The sequence below is a fragment of the Miniopterus schreibersii genome (genome assembly GCF_964146895.1).
Source record: "Miniopterus schreibersii genome assembly, chromosome: X".
Classification (NCBI taxonomy): domain Eukaryota; kingdom Metazoa; phylum Chordata; class Mammalia; order Chiroptera; family Miniopteridae; genus Miniopterus; species Miniopterus schreibersii.
Genome location: NC_138104.1, coordinates 22617835 through 22635210, shown reverse-complemented (window position 1 = coordinate 22635210; position 17376 = coordinate 22617835). Strand labels below are relative to the sequence as shown.

At 36.9% G+C, this 17376-nt stretch overlaps 1 protein-coding gene across 4 annotated transcripts in view; it reads right to left on the bottom strand.

Annotated features, from left to right (window-relative positions):
• The window catches only part of CHRDL1 (chordin like 1), a 122372-nt gene that overhangs the window by 75383 nt on the left and 29613 nt on the right, over nt 1–17376 (bottom strand). For all 4 annotated transcript variants that reach the window (XM_081125786.1, XM_081125788.1, XM_081125785.1 and 1 more), the window contains exons 3-4: nt 13740–13852; nt 11645–11738 (exon numbers count right to left, since the gene is read on the bottom strand). In XM_081125786.1, coding sequence (XP_080981912.1) covers nt 11645–11738; nt 13740–13852 — 207 coding nt within the window. The remainder of the gene's footprint in view (nt 1–11644; nt 11739–13739; nt 13853–17376) is intronic.

Genomic DNA, 17376 nt, shown 5'->3' with positions numbered 1-17376 from the left:
TTCAGTCTTTCTTTCACCATGCTCAGTAATTACACTTTTCCTTCAACATTGTCTTGTAGGTTTGATACTCTTATCCTTTAATAATCTTTCTAATAAAACCATGCCAAATGGCGCCAGACATGATTTCCCCCAGAAAGCAATCTCTGAGGAGGCCCTTTTGGAAACGTACTCTTCCAGATAAAGGGATACATGGACACAGTTCTACCCCTATGGATTTCTCCAAATGATGAAAAAGTTGCAGGTAATCATTTCCTAATAGATGATTCTCTCTGAAGTTCCCCGGAAAATGTTAATAAAAAATGTGCCTGTCTTTCAAAACCCAGCATTTCACAGTTACCACTTAACATAGCTGTCATTGTTCAAGACAGTCTAATCTCTGGGGTCCTCCTCATCCTATGAAATATGTGCTCTGAAAACCAACATTTGTCAGATTCTTGTAAGACCCTTTGGTTGTCTCCTGACTTCCTCATCTGCACCACCGGCCTCTTCTCAAATTTCTTTCCATGTTCTTCCCCATTAAAAAAAAGAGAGGGAGACACACTGCAACATGGATGAACTTCGAAAACATTGTGCTAAGTGAAATAAGCCACAAAAAGAAATACAGGGTGTGGCAAAAGTAGGTTTAAAGTTGTGAATATGCAAAAGGATTTATTCATATATTATTATTTATTAACCATCATATTATTTTCCATATGAACTCTAAACCTACTTTTGCCACACCCTGTATACTGTATGATTCCACTTATATGAGGTACCTAACCAAATTCATAGAAGACAGAAAGTATAATGGGGGTTGCTAGGAGCTGGAGAGGGAAAAATGAAGAGTTGTTTAATGGGTACAGAGTTTCAGTTTGTGAAGATGAAAAAATTCTGGAGATGGATGGTGGTAATGGTTGCCCAACAATATAAATGCACTTAATGCCACAGAGGCGTATGCTTAAAAATGGTTATAATTATAAATTTTATGTTATGTATATTTTACTATAATAATTTTTAAAGCAAATAAAAAGAGATTTGTTTTAAAGGAAAGGAAGAAAGGAGTAAAGTCAAAAAGGGAGTAAGGAAAACAGAGAAACAAAGCAAGGAAGAAAGAAAGCCAAATTTCCCTATTCCTCCTTCTCAGCTCCCATTTCTCTATTAAAATAATAAAGGAATACATCATATAAAAGGTATGACGGTGAGTGTGGACTCTGATTTGGCCTTAGATCCCTAAGAGCATGATCTTGTGAAGGTAGAGAAATCAGAGTAGTATGAATTTGCTAAAGAAAAAAAAATAGAGCTTGCAGGTACACTTGCCTTATTCTTATGTTTTAAAAGTAACCTCTAAGAAGGATCTCTTACCCTTTGAGACAGCAAGGATGGACCTGGAGAGTATTATGCTAAGCAAAATAAGCCAGTCAGAGAAAGACAAATATCACATGATCTCACTCATATGTGAAATCTAAAGAACAAAACAGATCCATAGACACAAAAGCATGGAACAGACTGAGGAATCTCAGAGGGAAGGCCGAGGTAGGTGGGTGGGTGGGAAGAGATTAATTAAAGAACTTATATGCATGTATGCATAACCCATGGACACAGACCATAGTGTGTTGAAGGCCTGGGGCAGGAGGGGCAGGTTCAGGATAGAAGGAGTCAATGGGAAAAAAAGGAGACATTTGTAATACTTTCAACAATAAAGATAAAATTTTAAAAAAACTACCAAGTTTGATGTCTTTCCCTTTCTGCCCAATTAAAAAAAATCTAACCAACCTTCTTTCTCTGCTGCAGACAACTTTGATTTATCCCATTCCTTTTTTTCCTTATTTTTTTTAAAGAAATCATTTTAGAGAGAGGAAGAGAGAGAGAGGTGAGAAACATGGATCCGCTGCCTCCAACACACACCCAAACCAGGGATCAAATCTACAACTTGGGTATATGCCCTGACAAAGAATCGAATCTGCCACATTTTGGTGTATGGGACAATGCTCCAACCAACTGAGCCACACCGGCAGGGAGATTTATCCCATTATTTAGAGATACAGTACATATACTTCATAGAGTCTCCGCAACTTAGAGAGTAGAAAAAAAAAAAATCTGTTTCAGCAGTCATCCATCTATTGCTGAACCAGTTCCCACTCTATGGGTCAGCCTATATGTAACAAAGAAAAGAGGTGGCACATCAAGACATTTATAAAATAAACTACTGTGATAGCCAAAAATGGAGTCCTGTGAGGAGGGGCATTTTGGAGCAGATTTCAAAAACTGACATCTTAAGTCTGCCAGTTTTTACCATCATTTTTAGGGAATAGCTGACAGTGTAAAAATCCAAATACAAAAATCATATGAAAATCATCCTAATAAAGACTGTTATTTATTTTAGTGGCTGTAAATAATCTGGTAAACCTTTTGGGTTATAGTTGTCTTGCATCCAAAACCCTGAAGTGAAACCCTTTAGCTCTAGGCAACAGATAGGGAGGATATCTGGTTACTTCGGAAACATACTGAATTAAATTAACAAACCCAAAGTGAAAAAATTGAGAGCTGGCAACTCATCCTAGAAACCACTGTGTCCTCTGCTATGAACAAAGAACTTATCCTTGATATTATGGAGAGGTTTGGTGCTCTGCAGGATTGTGGGGAAGGTTTTAAAGCCTGATTCCATAGTCTCCTCCTTCAATGCTACCCTCTCCCTCCAATCCAGTAACTCTTTCAAGTATCCAGGTTGTGGCCTTAAAATCTCCCACCCCCACCCTCACCCCTACCCCCACTTCTACCATCAAATTCTACTTTCTATATCCTCTGTGCAGATTAAATTAAAATAATTCATTTAAGAGTTAAGCCACCACTTTCAAAGATAGATGAATTTATCAGGCATCAATCCCTCAATTCAAAAGATTAAGCTGTAATAATGACAGCATTTCAGGTATCAGGCAACCTAGCAGGGAAGTGGGGTGGGGGATGGGGATGTTTACAATGCTGGCTGGACAGGACTTGGAATCACAAGTCACAGGAAATCGAGGTAATACTCACCTGCTCTGCTTACTCAGAGAGCAAGACCTAGTTTAAGGGTCAGCCATGAAACCAGGAAGAGAGCTCACTACAGAACCTTTTACTAAAACTCTTTAACATACCCTAGGATGTGACTCTAGTTTCAAACTAAGTTGAAAACAGATTAAGCTGAAAACACTGATTTTGTTTCAAACTATGTTGATTGCCTTTCCCTTTGAGAGTTTCATTTGTTTATCAGCAGAAATTCCTAGGCTAATTCCAAGAAATGCCATTCATTTCTCGCCAACAACAAGTTATGAACAATGGGTGGGGCTGAGGGGGATGCTCCCCAAGGAGGGTCCTTCTTTCTGGACATGACAGCCAAGGACTCTGAATGTGGAAGATGGCAGAAAAGAAAGTCTTTGGATGGGAGCTCTTGGAAAGCAGGGAGGTCAGCCAGATGAAACAGTGTGCACATGTTACTGCAGGCTTGGTCCTCAGACAGCATCACACAGTCAAAGTATGCTTCCAAGGAGCTTATGCTCCCCACTATCAGAGAAACAATGTTGTCATATTGCCTCCCACCCTCCACAGATGCACAGGGCCCTCTACTTCAAGATCTTGCCCCATATTGTTCTCTGTAGGCAGTGCTCTTGACCTCCATTTATTAAGATCTCCCCTGGGCCCTATTACTATATTTCAGTTCCCAGTCCAACTGCATGAGAATAAAGGTGCTTGATTAAAGGGCAGAATACTCTTTGCAACCCATGTGAATCTGAATTTTTAGTGTAGGGCTTGGGAATCTCACTTTTCAACAATCATAAGGTGATAGTTAAGCACACTAAAGTTTGAGTAACACTAGTTTGGGATATTGTTCTAAAGTGGCCCACTAGCTTAATGAACTACAAACTAAGATACTGTATATGCCAATAGCTTATTGCTCTCATATAAATAACTTCTGAAAATTCAATGGGATAATACAAGACTTCCTAAAACATATACTAAAGAACAATAATCCTGCAAAGTGTTCTATTAAAAAAGTTTGTTCTATGGCTAAATAAGTTTGGAAAATACTGCATCTTATACACCTCTCTTGTAGATTTATAATCTGTATTAATATGTTAAAAAGCTCTGAGAAATCCTGCATTAAAAGAAACCTGTTTATCTTTCTCTAATACAGAAATCTCAAGTTTATTTGACCATATAAATGTTTTCTTTAGTAAAACTTATTATCATCCCATAAAATTGTCTTCCTTGCAACAAACTCTGGAAAACACTGCCTTCACCCAAAATAATGATTGTAATGGTAGAGGTTTCTTAAGTATAGAAAGTCAATGGAAGATTCATTTGATATCCCAAAGGAAGCACCACTTTCCTCACCTTTGTGTGGGGCCAGCTTTGGTTAATGTCCATTGAAAGAAATAGAAGAGTTTTGTTCTACCTTGAAAGAACACCATAGTTTTCCTAAATCTTGTTCTTATATGACAGAAGGGCTTCTAGCATGACAACTGAAAATCATATTCTTTTTAAAAAGCAATGAAATCCCCAGGATTTACCAGAGACAAAGATCATTTTACCTGGCAGAAGGCAGATTGGTACCACTGTTCTGAAGAAGGATTTAACCCTTCATACTCTGCACAGTGTTCAAGGACCAAGCATATGAAGAAAATAATGGAAACAAAGCATGGAAGATGGCAAAAGGGGCCTAAGAGGTAAGAGACCAGTCAGTATGGATATGAGGGATCTAGTAATCAATAGTGAACATCTTCCTTGCTACATCTCAACAATCAGTATAAGAATACTAACAATGATAATAATAACACTAAAGTAAAACCTCTGTTATCCAGAGACCAACATTTCAGAATGTTCAGGGTTTTGGATAGCTGTTAATCAAGAAAGAGTTTTTGTTTGTTTTTTAAACACACTAGTCTTTTCGCAGGCCAAAAATGGCCCCCAATTGATCATCTCACATACTATACCTATTGTAGTCGCCTTGTTGAAGGAGAACAGTATGCTAATTGGCTGTTATTGTTTAAAAGGAATTGACCTTTTTCAATAAAATCCAAGAGGCAAGTGAATACAGAATCCAGAGAAGAATAGAATAAGTTAAGAGAGAGCAATGGAGATCAGACATGAATGATGGCAACAGCAGAAATCAGCAGCAACTGTGAGGATGACAAGCAGCTGACACTAATAGAAATAAACAGAAAGAAGATGGAGTGGCTTTAAAATTAAGCAGAGATTCCTCAATAAATTAAACATAGAATTACTATATGACTCAGAAATTCCACTCTTAGGTATTATACTCTAAATAACTTAAAGCATATGCCACACAAAAACTTGTACGTGGAAACTTGTACTTGTTCACAACAGCATTATTCACAAAAGCCAAAAGGTGGAAACAACACCAATGCCCATCAACTGATGAATGGATACACAAAATGTGGTGTATCAATACAATGGAATATTATTCAGTCACAAAAAGGAATGAAGTACTGATACATACTACATTGTAAATAAATCTTGAAAACATTGCTAAGTGAAAAGAGCCAGGCACAAAAGGCCATGTATAATATAATCCCATCTATATGAAATTTGCAGAATATGAAAATCCATAGAAACAGAAAGCAAGTTAATGGTCACCAGGACCTGGGAGGTAATGGGGAGTGACTATTTAATGGACATAAAGTTTCCCTTTAGGGTGGTGAAAAATTTTGGGAACTAGGTTAGTGATGATGATTGTACAACATTGTGAACGTTCTTAGGGGCACTGAATTGTAAACTTTAAAATCATAAATTGTATGTTATGTGTACTTTATCACAATAAAAAATGAATAAATTTCCCTTTGAGATTTTTCCCTTAAAGAATAAAACTAGGGAGAGCAATAAAGTCTTTTCTACTTGATTATTATAACACTGAAAGTCACAGATATGAACATAGACATAGTCCCTCTTTTTATATAAAAGTAGGAGATGTGAGGAAAGAGGAACACAATGTGCAGACAGGTCAGTAATTACAGACCAAAAACAGCCCAAACCTAACACCAATAGATTCAGAGTGGTCCAGTGACTTGCAACCCTCACTCTAAACTGTCAAAGGCAAAATACTATAAATCTACCTCATCTTCTATAGATTTTTCTGCTATAGTATAGATTTGTGTAATCCAAACTTGTTCATATGTGAGTGGTCAATAAGAAAATAATGTTGTTATAATATAGAAATTGCATTTGTTCATACATGATTTTTCCTAGCAAATTAATATTTTGCACCATCAAGTGACAGAAACTGATTGTCAAGTACACCAACACAACTGAAATCAGTAAACCATGAAGGAATATAGTACTCTATCCTATTTTTATTCACCCTACTTTATTCCTCTTAGCTCAGTTTGATCATACACGCTGCCTTATGAGTACTTATTACATAATTCTCTCTGATCTTTGTGCCTTTTTCTCCTGTCTCTATAACTCAGATGCCTCAATACTTACTTACACTCTCTTCCTTCAAGTTAATGTCACCATTTTAAGAGGTGAAGTCTATACTCAGAGTAATATTCTTTTATTTATTAGAGATCTAAGATTCCTTTTTAAACTGTGCTAGTATTTTACTAGTATAGTTGTTTTGTTAGTACTCTGGTTACAAAGTTGCATAAATTTCTAATTGTTTTTTCCAATCTTGTTGTTTCCTTAAGCCCTGTTATTTTTCAGTGTACAATTCTGCAGAATGTGAGAATTTTCATAAATGCACATATTGCATTATAGTAGAAATGCCTGTCTTCACTAGCTAGCTCACAATCCAAGTCCTGTTGAGTGAGTAATAGCATTGGGCTTCCAGCTTCTCCTTACAGGAATATACAGACTACAGTGAATCACTGGAAAAGCCTTTTCCTTAACCTACCTTGAATTTAAAAGGCTGGGGTGAGTGGTGTCTCTCTTGGCAAAACCAGTTTTACTGTCCATATTAAAGCCATATCACAGAGCTAAACATTTTCACACCTAGCCAAAAGGGAGTACTGTGGATCAGGTCTCTGGCAACAGATCAAATAAGGTATTTTGACAATTCTATAACAGCTCTTTAATGACCTGAGAATACTGGAATACCTCTAAGGAAACTCAAATGTATTAATTCTGAATAGCAAATTCTTAATGGAATGACCATTAATAAACACTTATATAATACCATGATTTAGGATCTTGGTCATTATAAAGGTCTTTTTTTTTGGTGATAAAATTATATATAAAAAACAAATGGAGAGAAGTCATAATCTTTCTCTTCCCCTCCCATTTTACCACTTCACTCCCCCAAAAGAGGAGATATGGAATTTCATTACTACAAATTTCTTATTACTGGGGACTACAGAGAGTCCTGCTTAGACATTGGGATGGATTTCATGACCTTTCTGACTTCTGTGCAGTCTTGACTTTTTCCATTGTCTTCTAACCTCAATGTAACACCAGCTTCTTTGGGCCCAGTAGAGCCCTATGGTATGTGACCAAGACTTGACCTCTGCCATGGAAACTTAGGGAAGTATTGATGAAAAAAATTTCATTTGCTCTTCACAAGAATCAGTATAGATTTAATTCTTATAATTCTGGAAAAGTAGACTGCATACTCTGATTTCCAGGGTTCAGCAGGAGATCTGAGAGATAACCTCAAATACACGTTGGAACCTTGGAAATTGCAGGAATGGGGAGTTTAGAAAGCAAGAGCCATGGGAAACACAGAAACAAATGGGAGGGTGGTTCCTCTGTCCTCTCCAATGAGAGATAAGCTATAGGTATGCCTAATAGGACTTACCAATCAAGTCCATCACTACCCATATGAACAGTCCCTGAAGTTGATACTGCTATAGAATAATGTATAAAACTAAAGGCATGGGTTTATGGTTTCCTCATTTGTTTTCTCTTTTTTATATAGAACTTTTTCATTATCTTAGCTTTAAATATCCTTTTTTTAAGGCAGGATATTTTCATCACAGCACTTTGCATTGGGTTAAGACACAAAACTAGATCCCTTTCCTTTGACCAAACATTCCTGTGGCCCTGAAGGCATGATTTTCTTCATGCTGAATAATCATTTAGGTGAAAGGAATACAGAGGAGTGATCACATCCATTGCCTTGTCTCAAAGCAGAATTGTGCCAACTCTTTTGATTTCCAGAAATATGCAACAAAGAGACTAAAATTCTCCTTAGTCATTTATTATGGGATTTAACAACCACTATGTCCTAAAGTTCTTCCTTTTATCAAACTCCATTCTTCTCTGCTATAGTTTAAACCCATTTACTCTTCTCTTATCTTCAATAGCTCATTTGAGTTCTAATTCAATATGGCAGAGAGAGCAAATGAGAAAAGTCTTTGCTATTTTCCAAAGAAAAGTGAGAGATAAAATTTAAAATAAATAAATAAACTTTAAAACTTCAAAATAATAGTCAGAAATAAAAAAAAGACTCTTATGGAATAAAACATAATACAAGGAAAGAAAATACAGCAATAATTAGGGCCAAAGCCACTGGATACAGAGTTGGGGCCAGGTAGCTGATCAGGAACTATAGCCTACAATTCACTGGAGATTAGGGTCATACTCCTCACATGTAAACAAGGACTGAAGTAGCTCTGCCCACCCCACATTTTTCCCTCAAATGGTCTGATTGACCAAGGTAAGTCCCAGTCTAAGATCATTATCAGGGACTGACACTGCACAAAAAAACAGAGGTAAAGAGAGACCATCTAAGCATGAGGAAGCCCAAGCTGAAACACTAATATAAAGCCTGGTTTAGATCTCAGTGAACTACAAGGCCTGAAACAATTCCACCAGGAAAGAAGGTAAGAGAAAACCCCCCATAGAGGATGAGATTTTACACAAAACTTTTAGAAAACAAAGGGAAATTCAGAACTAAGAAAAGCTTTCAAGAAACTCAACAAAAGTGAGAATTCAAACTTGAAAAAAAATATTCAAATAATCTGAAATGGAATTTAAGTATTTAAATACCTTAAAGAAATAAAGAAGAGAATAAGATCCCAAAAAAACAATGGCAGGGGTTTATAAAACAGCAACATGTAGATATTTTAAAATATAATTTAAAAATTAGGGGGAAATAGAGCTATTGAAAATAAAAACAACAAATAAAACTCAATAGATGGCCTAAATAATAGGTATAAGAAGGTTGGGGAAATATTTCATGAATTGGGGAACAGAACTGAAGTAATATATTATCACAGAGAATATAACAAGGTGAAAAAAATAAAGGTGACACTAAGAGACACAGGATATAAATTAAATGAACAGCAACAACATACACCAAAGATAACTTTAAGAATGAAAAAAAAAGATAGAAGGAGAAGAGGTAACTTTCACAAAACTAATGACTAAAAATATAAAGAGAAATTTGAGTCTTTTGGTTGAAAAAGTCATGTGCTAATCAGGTTAAATAAAAATAAAAATAAATCACACATCCGCACACCTCATTGTGCTCATCAAAGAAAAAGAGAAACTCTCAAAAGCCAGAAGAAGGAGAAAACAGGTTACTTACAAAAGAACTACAATCAAACAGAAGATTTCTTATCCACAAACAAAGGAATTCTACAAACCATTTATTAATATCTTCAAAGTGCTGAGGGAAAATAAACATTCACCTATAATTCTACACCCAGCCAAATTATCATTCAAGAATGAGGGTAAAATAAAGACATTTTTGCATATAAGTATTAGGGAACTATAGTGCCACTACCCACAGGAAGAACTGTTAAAGGTTTTTGGAAACAGGAAGAAAAATAAACTCACAAGGAAGTGACTTGCAAGAACAAGAAAGAAAAAAAGTGAACAGCTGGTTTCTATACTCCATAAAATGGGCTTTTTAAGTCTTCAAGACAATGTGTTTATTTCTTTCAATTTTCTCTTTTCTTGGATTTATGACCTCAATTTTTTAATACTTTCTTTTTCTCTTAAAATAACTTAGCTTATACTTTCCCCTTTTCTCAATACTTGTTTCATGTTTTACAGCTGGGGTAAATGACAGCCATACTCCACTCTATGCTCTTCCATCCCGTTTCTGCCTCATGCCTCAACATCCTTTCCAAGGAAGAACAACCTCTACATAGCAGTTTAAATTCCTGTGACTTTAGACCAACTTTGGAGTCTTCTGGGGGGGCAGCTTTTATAACGCTATATGAAAGCAACTTGGCAGATTAAAAAAAAAAAAAAAAAAAAACTCCCCTGATTAGCCTCTTTATCAGAAATTTCGTCAAATCTTCCCAAACCCCTCCCATACCACACCCCTGTAATCCAGTTAAAGTAGAAGCAGCAAATAAACACATACAAAAATAGTAAGCCTCATTCATTTAGGGATTGATTCCTAAAAACGACTTTTGGGTTGATCATATGCTGAGTCATCCTCTTACATCTTGGAGCATATACTATCATCACCAATACTCAGAATGATAATCCTGTGACATGGCATTATCTTTTGTCATCTGGTAAAGAATTGCTTATGTTCATCAGAGTGCAATTACTGATGCAGGAAAGTTCACTCAATAAAGGTGGTGACAAAAAAGGTTGGGAATTTCTTTTCCATTAAGTAAAAACTCATTCCTGCAACATTTCAGTTAACTGACTTTTCACTGAACCTCATTCCTAGCCCCATTCCTATCATTTTTGAAAGTACCATCTATGCCCTGACTAGAGGTTCTTCACATTTTTAGGGTCACGTCCAGCCCCTTTAGAAATACCAATAAAGCTACGGATCCTCTCTAAAGGAATTTACATGTATATGTAGCTATACCAAAAACTGCAAACAATTTGAAAGGGTTCCTTGACCCCATAAAACTCACCCACAGACCCCCAACTGCAGAACCTCCTTCCTAGAGGAAAACAAAAAAGACTTAGAGGACTATAAGGCTTCTACTACCGAGTTCCCAAGATTGTCACTTAGCTTTTCCTAGGACTGCTGTTGAGCCCACAAACATTCTCTGATTCATTCCACACTTGCACGCCTCTGGTTTGGGAGCCAGGCCCCAGCCAGATGTGAACAAAGTGTCATTGAGGGAGCCCCTGCCTCCAACAAACACCCTAGCCACAAATCTTGAAAGTAGACATCCTAACAACCTTGTGAAAAAGTCTCTGCCCCCCCCCCCGTCCCCTTAGATTTGCTCTTAACAATGTGTACATAGTAACTGCAGTCTGGAAGAGGTGACTATTCAGCAGGCAGGCAGCTTTATACTGTCATAAACCTCACTGGTTCAGCTCCTTTGACTTATGAAGAGCCCCTCATCATTTAGAAGCTATGCTCAGATGCATTTCCAGCACTAATTGCATAGGACACGTGCCGTCATGCTGCAACTCCCTTGGTGCCCACCGCCCATGGCACGAAAAGGCTGTTTACTGCAAAAAAATCTCTGGGCCACAATTCCCTTCCCCCAATTGACATCCACCTTCAAATGATTAAAAGCCCAATGAAAATCTGTTACTGGGTACCAAGTAACTTATTAGAGCCTAGAATGTGCCCCACTTGGGCTATAAACACTATTTAGGGGCAAGTGTGAGCTGCCTAAAAGTGTCCTATTGTTATTTCTGTCTGGAAGTTTCCCTTCTGGGGAATTTGGGAGATGGAGTGGGTTGAGTGAAAGAGGGAGGAAGGAGAACCACAGCTGGGAAAGAAAGAGGTGAATCCTTTTACCTGGGCAGCGAGGGCAGCACAGATGAGGAATATGTACAGGAGAGAGGCAATGAAGATTTGGACATCTGACTCGGCTGCAAAGCACATTCCCATTCTGAAAGAGAGGGTGCAACAACAACAAAATTGAATGTCTTTCAAAGGTCACTGGGATCATGACAGTTTGGGAAACAATCACGTAGGGACTCATCCAGACAGTGCATAACACATTCCTGAGAAGCTGAATGAAATCAGCATTTTTATTTCCTTTTTTCATCACTAGCACCTCTGCAGGGTTAGTTGATAGCTTATTGGCATATTTTTCTCAGAAAGGATCACTACTGCTCCAGTTTTCAAAGCCTTCCATTAATTTTGGGAGGGTTCTTCTGACTTGGCTCTGTGGTGTTTCTACCATTCCCCAGCTCTAAGTGGGCATCTTTTCCAAGAGCCTAGTCTGATTTCACACTTACCTGCCCAATGCCATGGAAGGGAAGGGGTAATGAGCCATGGGTACCCTGAGGGGCTGGCTACCCACCCCTGGGCAAGGAGATAACCTTAACACATGGATCCCAAATTCCATATAACCCTTCATTGGTCCAGTAGGTTGAGTACCTTCTCTCTTCATGTCCCTTTTCAATCAAATTTTTTTTTCTGAGAACAAGCTAAATTTGAAATTGAGCTGATTAGTTAGTATGCCTGGGTGGGACAACCGAGTCCTTGACTGATTTACAATTACAAGGTCCTCAGTTCTGATAGCTCTCAACCATTTCTATAACATAGGAAGACTTTGGAAATCAATTTTCATTAATATTTTCCATCCATAATTCAGTTGAAGAGAGGGTTACTTATATTTGTCAAGCTGTTGTCGGGGGATAGGGTAATGAAGAGAATGGGAAAAGGAAAGCTGCCTAGTACTTGAGCTGTTGGCACTGGGATCATATTAACATTTTCACTGTCCTGCAGACAGCAAAGCCTCAGCCACCAAGGGTTAGCTGTCCATTTCCAATGTGTTGGTCATGAATCTAATAAATCATGCCATACAAGGCAGTTAAGGAGTCCCTAGAGGCTACATTCAATAGCTGTCCTAGACATTTAAAGAGGCAGGCTTCATTTATCCAAATCTGAGTCACTTTACCACTTTTTTTCCTCATGCACTTTCTAGAGGAAATTTTTGGAGTGTTGCATTTGGAAATACCATAGAGCCTCCCTTATGTGTCACACTTCTCAGAGCCAGGTGGTATCATCTTGAAGTGAGATCAAAGCACATCAGAAACCACTCCTCCTAGTGTTAGTGCTATTGTTGTCTATCGGGTAGAGGTCAGGGATGCTGCTAGACATCCTATAATGTACAGGACAACCATTACCAGAAGGAATTATCTTTCCCCAAATGTCAATAGTGCCAAGGTTGAGATACTCTGGCCTAGGATATGATGGTAGAGGTCTGTTCAGAAAAATAGACCATAGCTGTAGTCTGGTATTAAGGCCATGGAAAAAAAAAAAATGGGACTACCTGTTTTGTCTATTACAAAGTTAGCTTTTAAGGTATCCAAAAGTCTCTCTGAGTGACTTAACAGAAGCCAAGGCCAAGCCAACAACTCTAATCGTCACCAGGTACAGGCCTAGGTTTCACAACCTCAATCCTAATTACAGTTATTGACTGAGATAACATAAAATACAGTCTCCCAATGAACCAGTGTATAATCTGCCCTATTCTCTTTTCTAAAGACCAGCCACAAAAATGGTTTCCAAAAAAAATTTTGTCTTACAATTCAGGCACTATATTGAGCTTTTTCCTTGACTCTCACTATCAAGCTATTCTGCCTTCTTCTTTCATGTCTTATATCATTTGGCTAACACACCATAAGGATATGTCCATAGCGAATATTTGGAGATTCTATGAACAACATCAACCCAAAAGGCAACAGAAGAAATAGACAGGAGATGTGCTTCTTATATGAACAACATCAACCCAAAAGGCAACAGAGGAAAAAGACAGGAGATGTGCTTCTTATCGTCTTTTAGGATTTTAACATCCATACTCCCTGGCCATCTGGGCACTTGAAACACCTCTGCATGTTGAGGAACAAACTGGGAAATTACATGCCATAAGGGATTGTACCTCTGAACAGATGCAGTTCACACAGTAAACCAAACCATATGGTTCCAGGTAAGGATGCCATCTCTCACCCACTCTGTACTTCTTGTCTTGAAACATACAATATGTCTCTGAATCTGTGAGGAAGGAGATGGAGAATATGCCTGTTAGAAAACCTGGTGATGTAGGGGTGATGGACTAAATAAACTGCATTAAGTGCCTATAATGGCTTTTCCCACAAATGCTAACATCATTCAATCATTAAACAAATATTTGAGCATTTACTCTTTGTCAGGCACTATGCTAAATGCTAGACATAAAATGTTGAGCAAAAATACACACAGTCTTTGCTCACATTCAACTTAATAGACTTCTTCTTGCATAAACAACTCATCGATTAACTCAAAAATAATGTCTCCTTCCCCTTTACTGAAATAGAAATATTGATAACCACAGCTTATCTTAGACCATGTTACTTCTCTTATTTTACATGTCTTATTTCTCTGTCAGGGTAAAAGATCCTCAAAAGTAGGCAAAATTTTTTTCTTTACTCTCTATCTTTCCCATGACCTAGCATACTGTGGCCAATAAATGTAAGCAATTGACAAATGACTGGTAAATGAATTTCTGTATCATGTGGTTTGTCTTCTAATCATGTCCTCTTTTATTTCCTGATTCCTATGATGCAAGGTCAAAATAAAACAAGACTCCTCTTGTAGCAAACACATTAATTTCCCCCACTCTCCATCACACATTTCCCTGATAATCAAAATTGAAAGAAGAAAGACAGATGAGCAAGGAACTGAGAAAAGATATTTCCAAAAAATAAAATATTTGTATCTGGAACATTTTTAATTATTCAAATAAATCAGTGAAGGATCAACAAATCCAATAGAAAAATGTTTGCAGACATGAATAGCAATTTAAAGAAGAAGAAATAGGAACAGAAAATAAACATGAAAAAATATTCACCTCACTAGTAATTAGAGGTTCAAATTAAAACTACACAGAGATCATTTTTTCAAGTTGGGGGAAGGATTTTACTACAAAGGGGCACAGAGTAAATTTTGGGGGTGATGGAGCTATTTTATACCTTGGATATGGTTGTGCCTACACTACAGAATGTACTTGTCAAAACTCACAAAACTGTAATGGAAAAAAGGGTGAATTTTGTTGCATGTAAATGATACCTTAATAGCACAACAAAAAGAAATATATAAAGGAAAGAAAAACCGCATATAATTCCACTACCAGAAGATAACCATCTTTAATATTCTGGTAATGTCCTTCTAGTCTACTTTTTGTTCCTTTTAAGGCAGTTTTAGGTTTATAAAAAAACTGAGCAGAAAGTAAGAAGAGTTACCATATATCCCTCTCTTCACCCCTACTCCCACTTTCCCATTATTAACATCTTGCATTAGTGTGGTACATTTGCTACAATTAATGAACCAATATTGATATACTGTATTAATATAAACTAAAGCACGTAGTTTACATGAGAGTCCACTTTTTGTTGTGTATAGTCCTACATTTTATGACATATGCTAACAATTATAGTATACAGAATATTGTCACTGCCCTAAATATCCCTGTACTCTGCTTGTTCATTTCTTGCTCCTTCCATTCACCAAACTCTTCAAAGCCCTGATATTTTTACTGTCTCTATAGTTTTGTATTTTTCAAGATGTCATATAGGTTCCAAGATGTCATATAGGGAATGCAGTCTTTTTAGATTGGCTTCTTTCACTTAGCAATATGTATTTAAGTTTCTTCCATGTATTTTCCTGGCTTGACAGCTAATTTATTATATCATTGAGTACTATTCCATTGAATGGGTGTACAGCTTGTTTATCAATTCACCTATTGAAGGGCATCTTGGTTGCTTTAAATTATTGGAAATTGCGAATAAAGCTGCTATAAACACTTGTGTGAAGGTTTTTGTGTGGACAGAAATTTTCAATTTATTTGGATAATACATAGGAGTATGGTTGATGGATTGGATAGCAAGGCTATGTTTAGCTTTGAAAGAAACTGCCAAATGGTCTTCTAAAGTGACCGTAATGAATGACAGCTCCTGCTGCTCCACATCCTCACCAGTATTTGGTCTTGTGTGTCCTCTTTTAAGTATTAGCCATTCTAATAGGAGTGTAGTGGTGTCTCATTTGTTCATTTAATTTGCAATTCCCTAATGACACATGATGTTGAGCATCTTTTCATATACTTACTTGACATCTGTGTATCTTCTTTGGTGAAGTGCTTGGCTCTTCTGCTTATTTATTAATTGGATTGTTCATTTACTTATTGTGGAGATTTAGGAGATTAAGAGGGTTTTTGTGTGTGTGTTTGGATACAAGTACTTAATCAGGTATGTGTTTTTCAAAAATTTTCCCTCAGCAGGTATTTTTTTTCCATTGCTTTTCAGAGAGATAGAAACATTGGTGTGAAAGAGACACATCTATTGGCTGCCTCCTGCATGCACCCGGACTGGGGCTGGGGATCGAGCCTGCAACCAAGGTACATGCCCTTGACTACAATTGAACCTGGGACCCTTCAGTCTGAGGGCCAACACTTTGACCACTGAGCCAAACCAGCTAGGGCTCACTTTCTTAATGCTGTCTTTTTGAGGAGCAGAATTTTTTACTTTAAATGAAGTGAAATTTATTAATTATTTTTTCATGAAGCGTGCTTTTGGGGTTATATCTAAAAATTCATTACTAAACCCAAGGCAACCTAGATTTTCTCCTGTTATAGTCTAGAAATTTTATACTTCTGCAGTTTACATTTAGTGTCTACATTCTTTTTTTTTTTTTTTAATGTGGCTGTCTGGTTGTTCCAGCACCATTTGTTGAAAATATTACCCTTTTTAAATGATTTTTATTTGCTGCTTTTGTCAAAAATAAGTTGAGTATATATGTGTGGGTCTATTTATCAGTTCTGCATTATGTCCACTGATCCATTCATCTATTCTTTCAACAGCATCGCACTGTCCTGATTACTGTAGCTTTATAGCAAGTCTTAGTGTCAGTCCTACAATTTTATTGTTCTTCAATATTATGTTGGCAAGTCTGGGTCTTTTGACTTTCCACATAAGTTTAGAATCATTTTGTTGATGTACACAAAGTAAATTGCTGGAATTTTGTTTGTTATTATATTGAATTTATAGATCAAGTTAGGAAGAACTGGTATCTTAACAATATTGAGTCTTCCAATCCATGAACAAGAAATATCTTTCCATTTATTTGATCTCTTCCCTGAGAGTGTTGTGGTTTTCCTCAAATAGACCTTGTACACATTTTGCTAGATTTATATCTAAATATTTGGGGGCTTTTAGGTGCTAATGTAAATGGCATCATGTTTTTAATTACAAATTCCCATTGTTCATTACTGGTATATATGATGGCAATTGACTTTTATGTATCACTTTTATCCTTCAACCTTGCTAGAATCATTTATCATTTCCGGAGGGTTTGTTAATTGATTCTTTGGATATTTTACATAGACAGTCATCTTATCTGTGAACAAAGGTAGTTTTATTTCTTTCTTCAAAATATGTATACCCTTTATTTCCATTTCCCATTTTATTGTTTTAGCTAGGACTTCAAGTGCGATGTTGAATTAGTAGGGACATCATTGCCTTATTCCTGATTTTAGGGAATAAGCA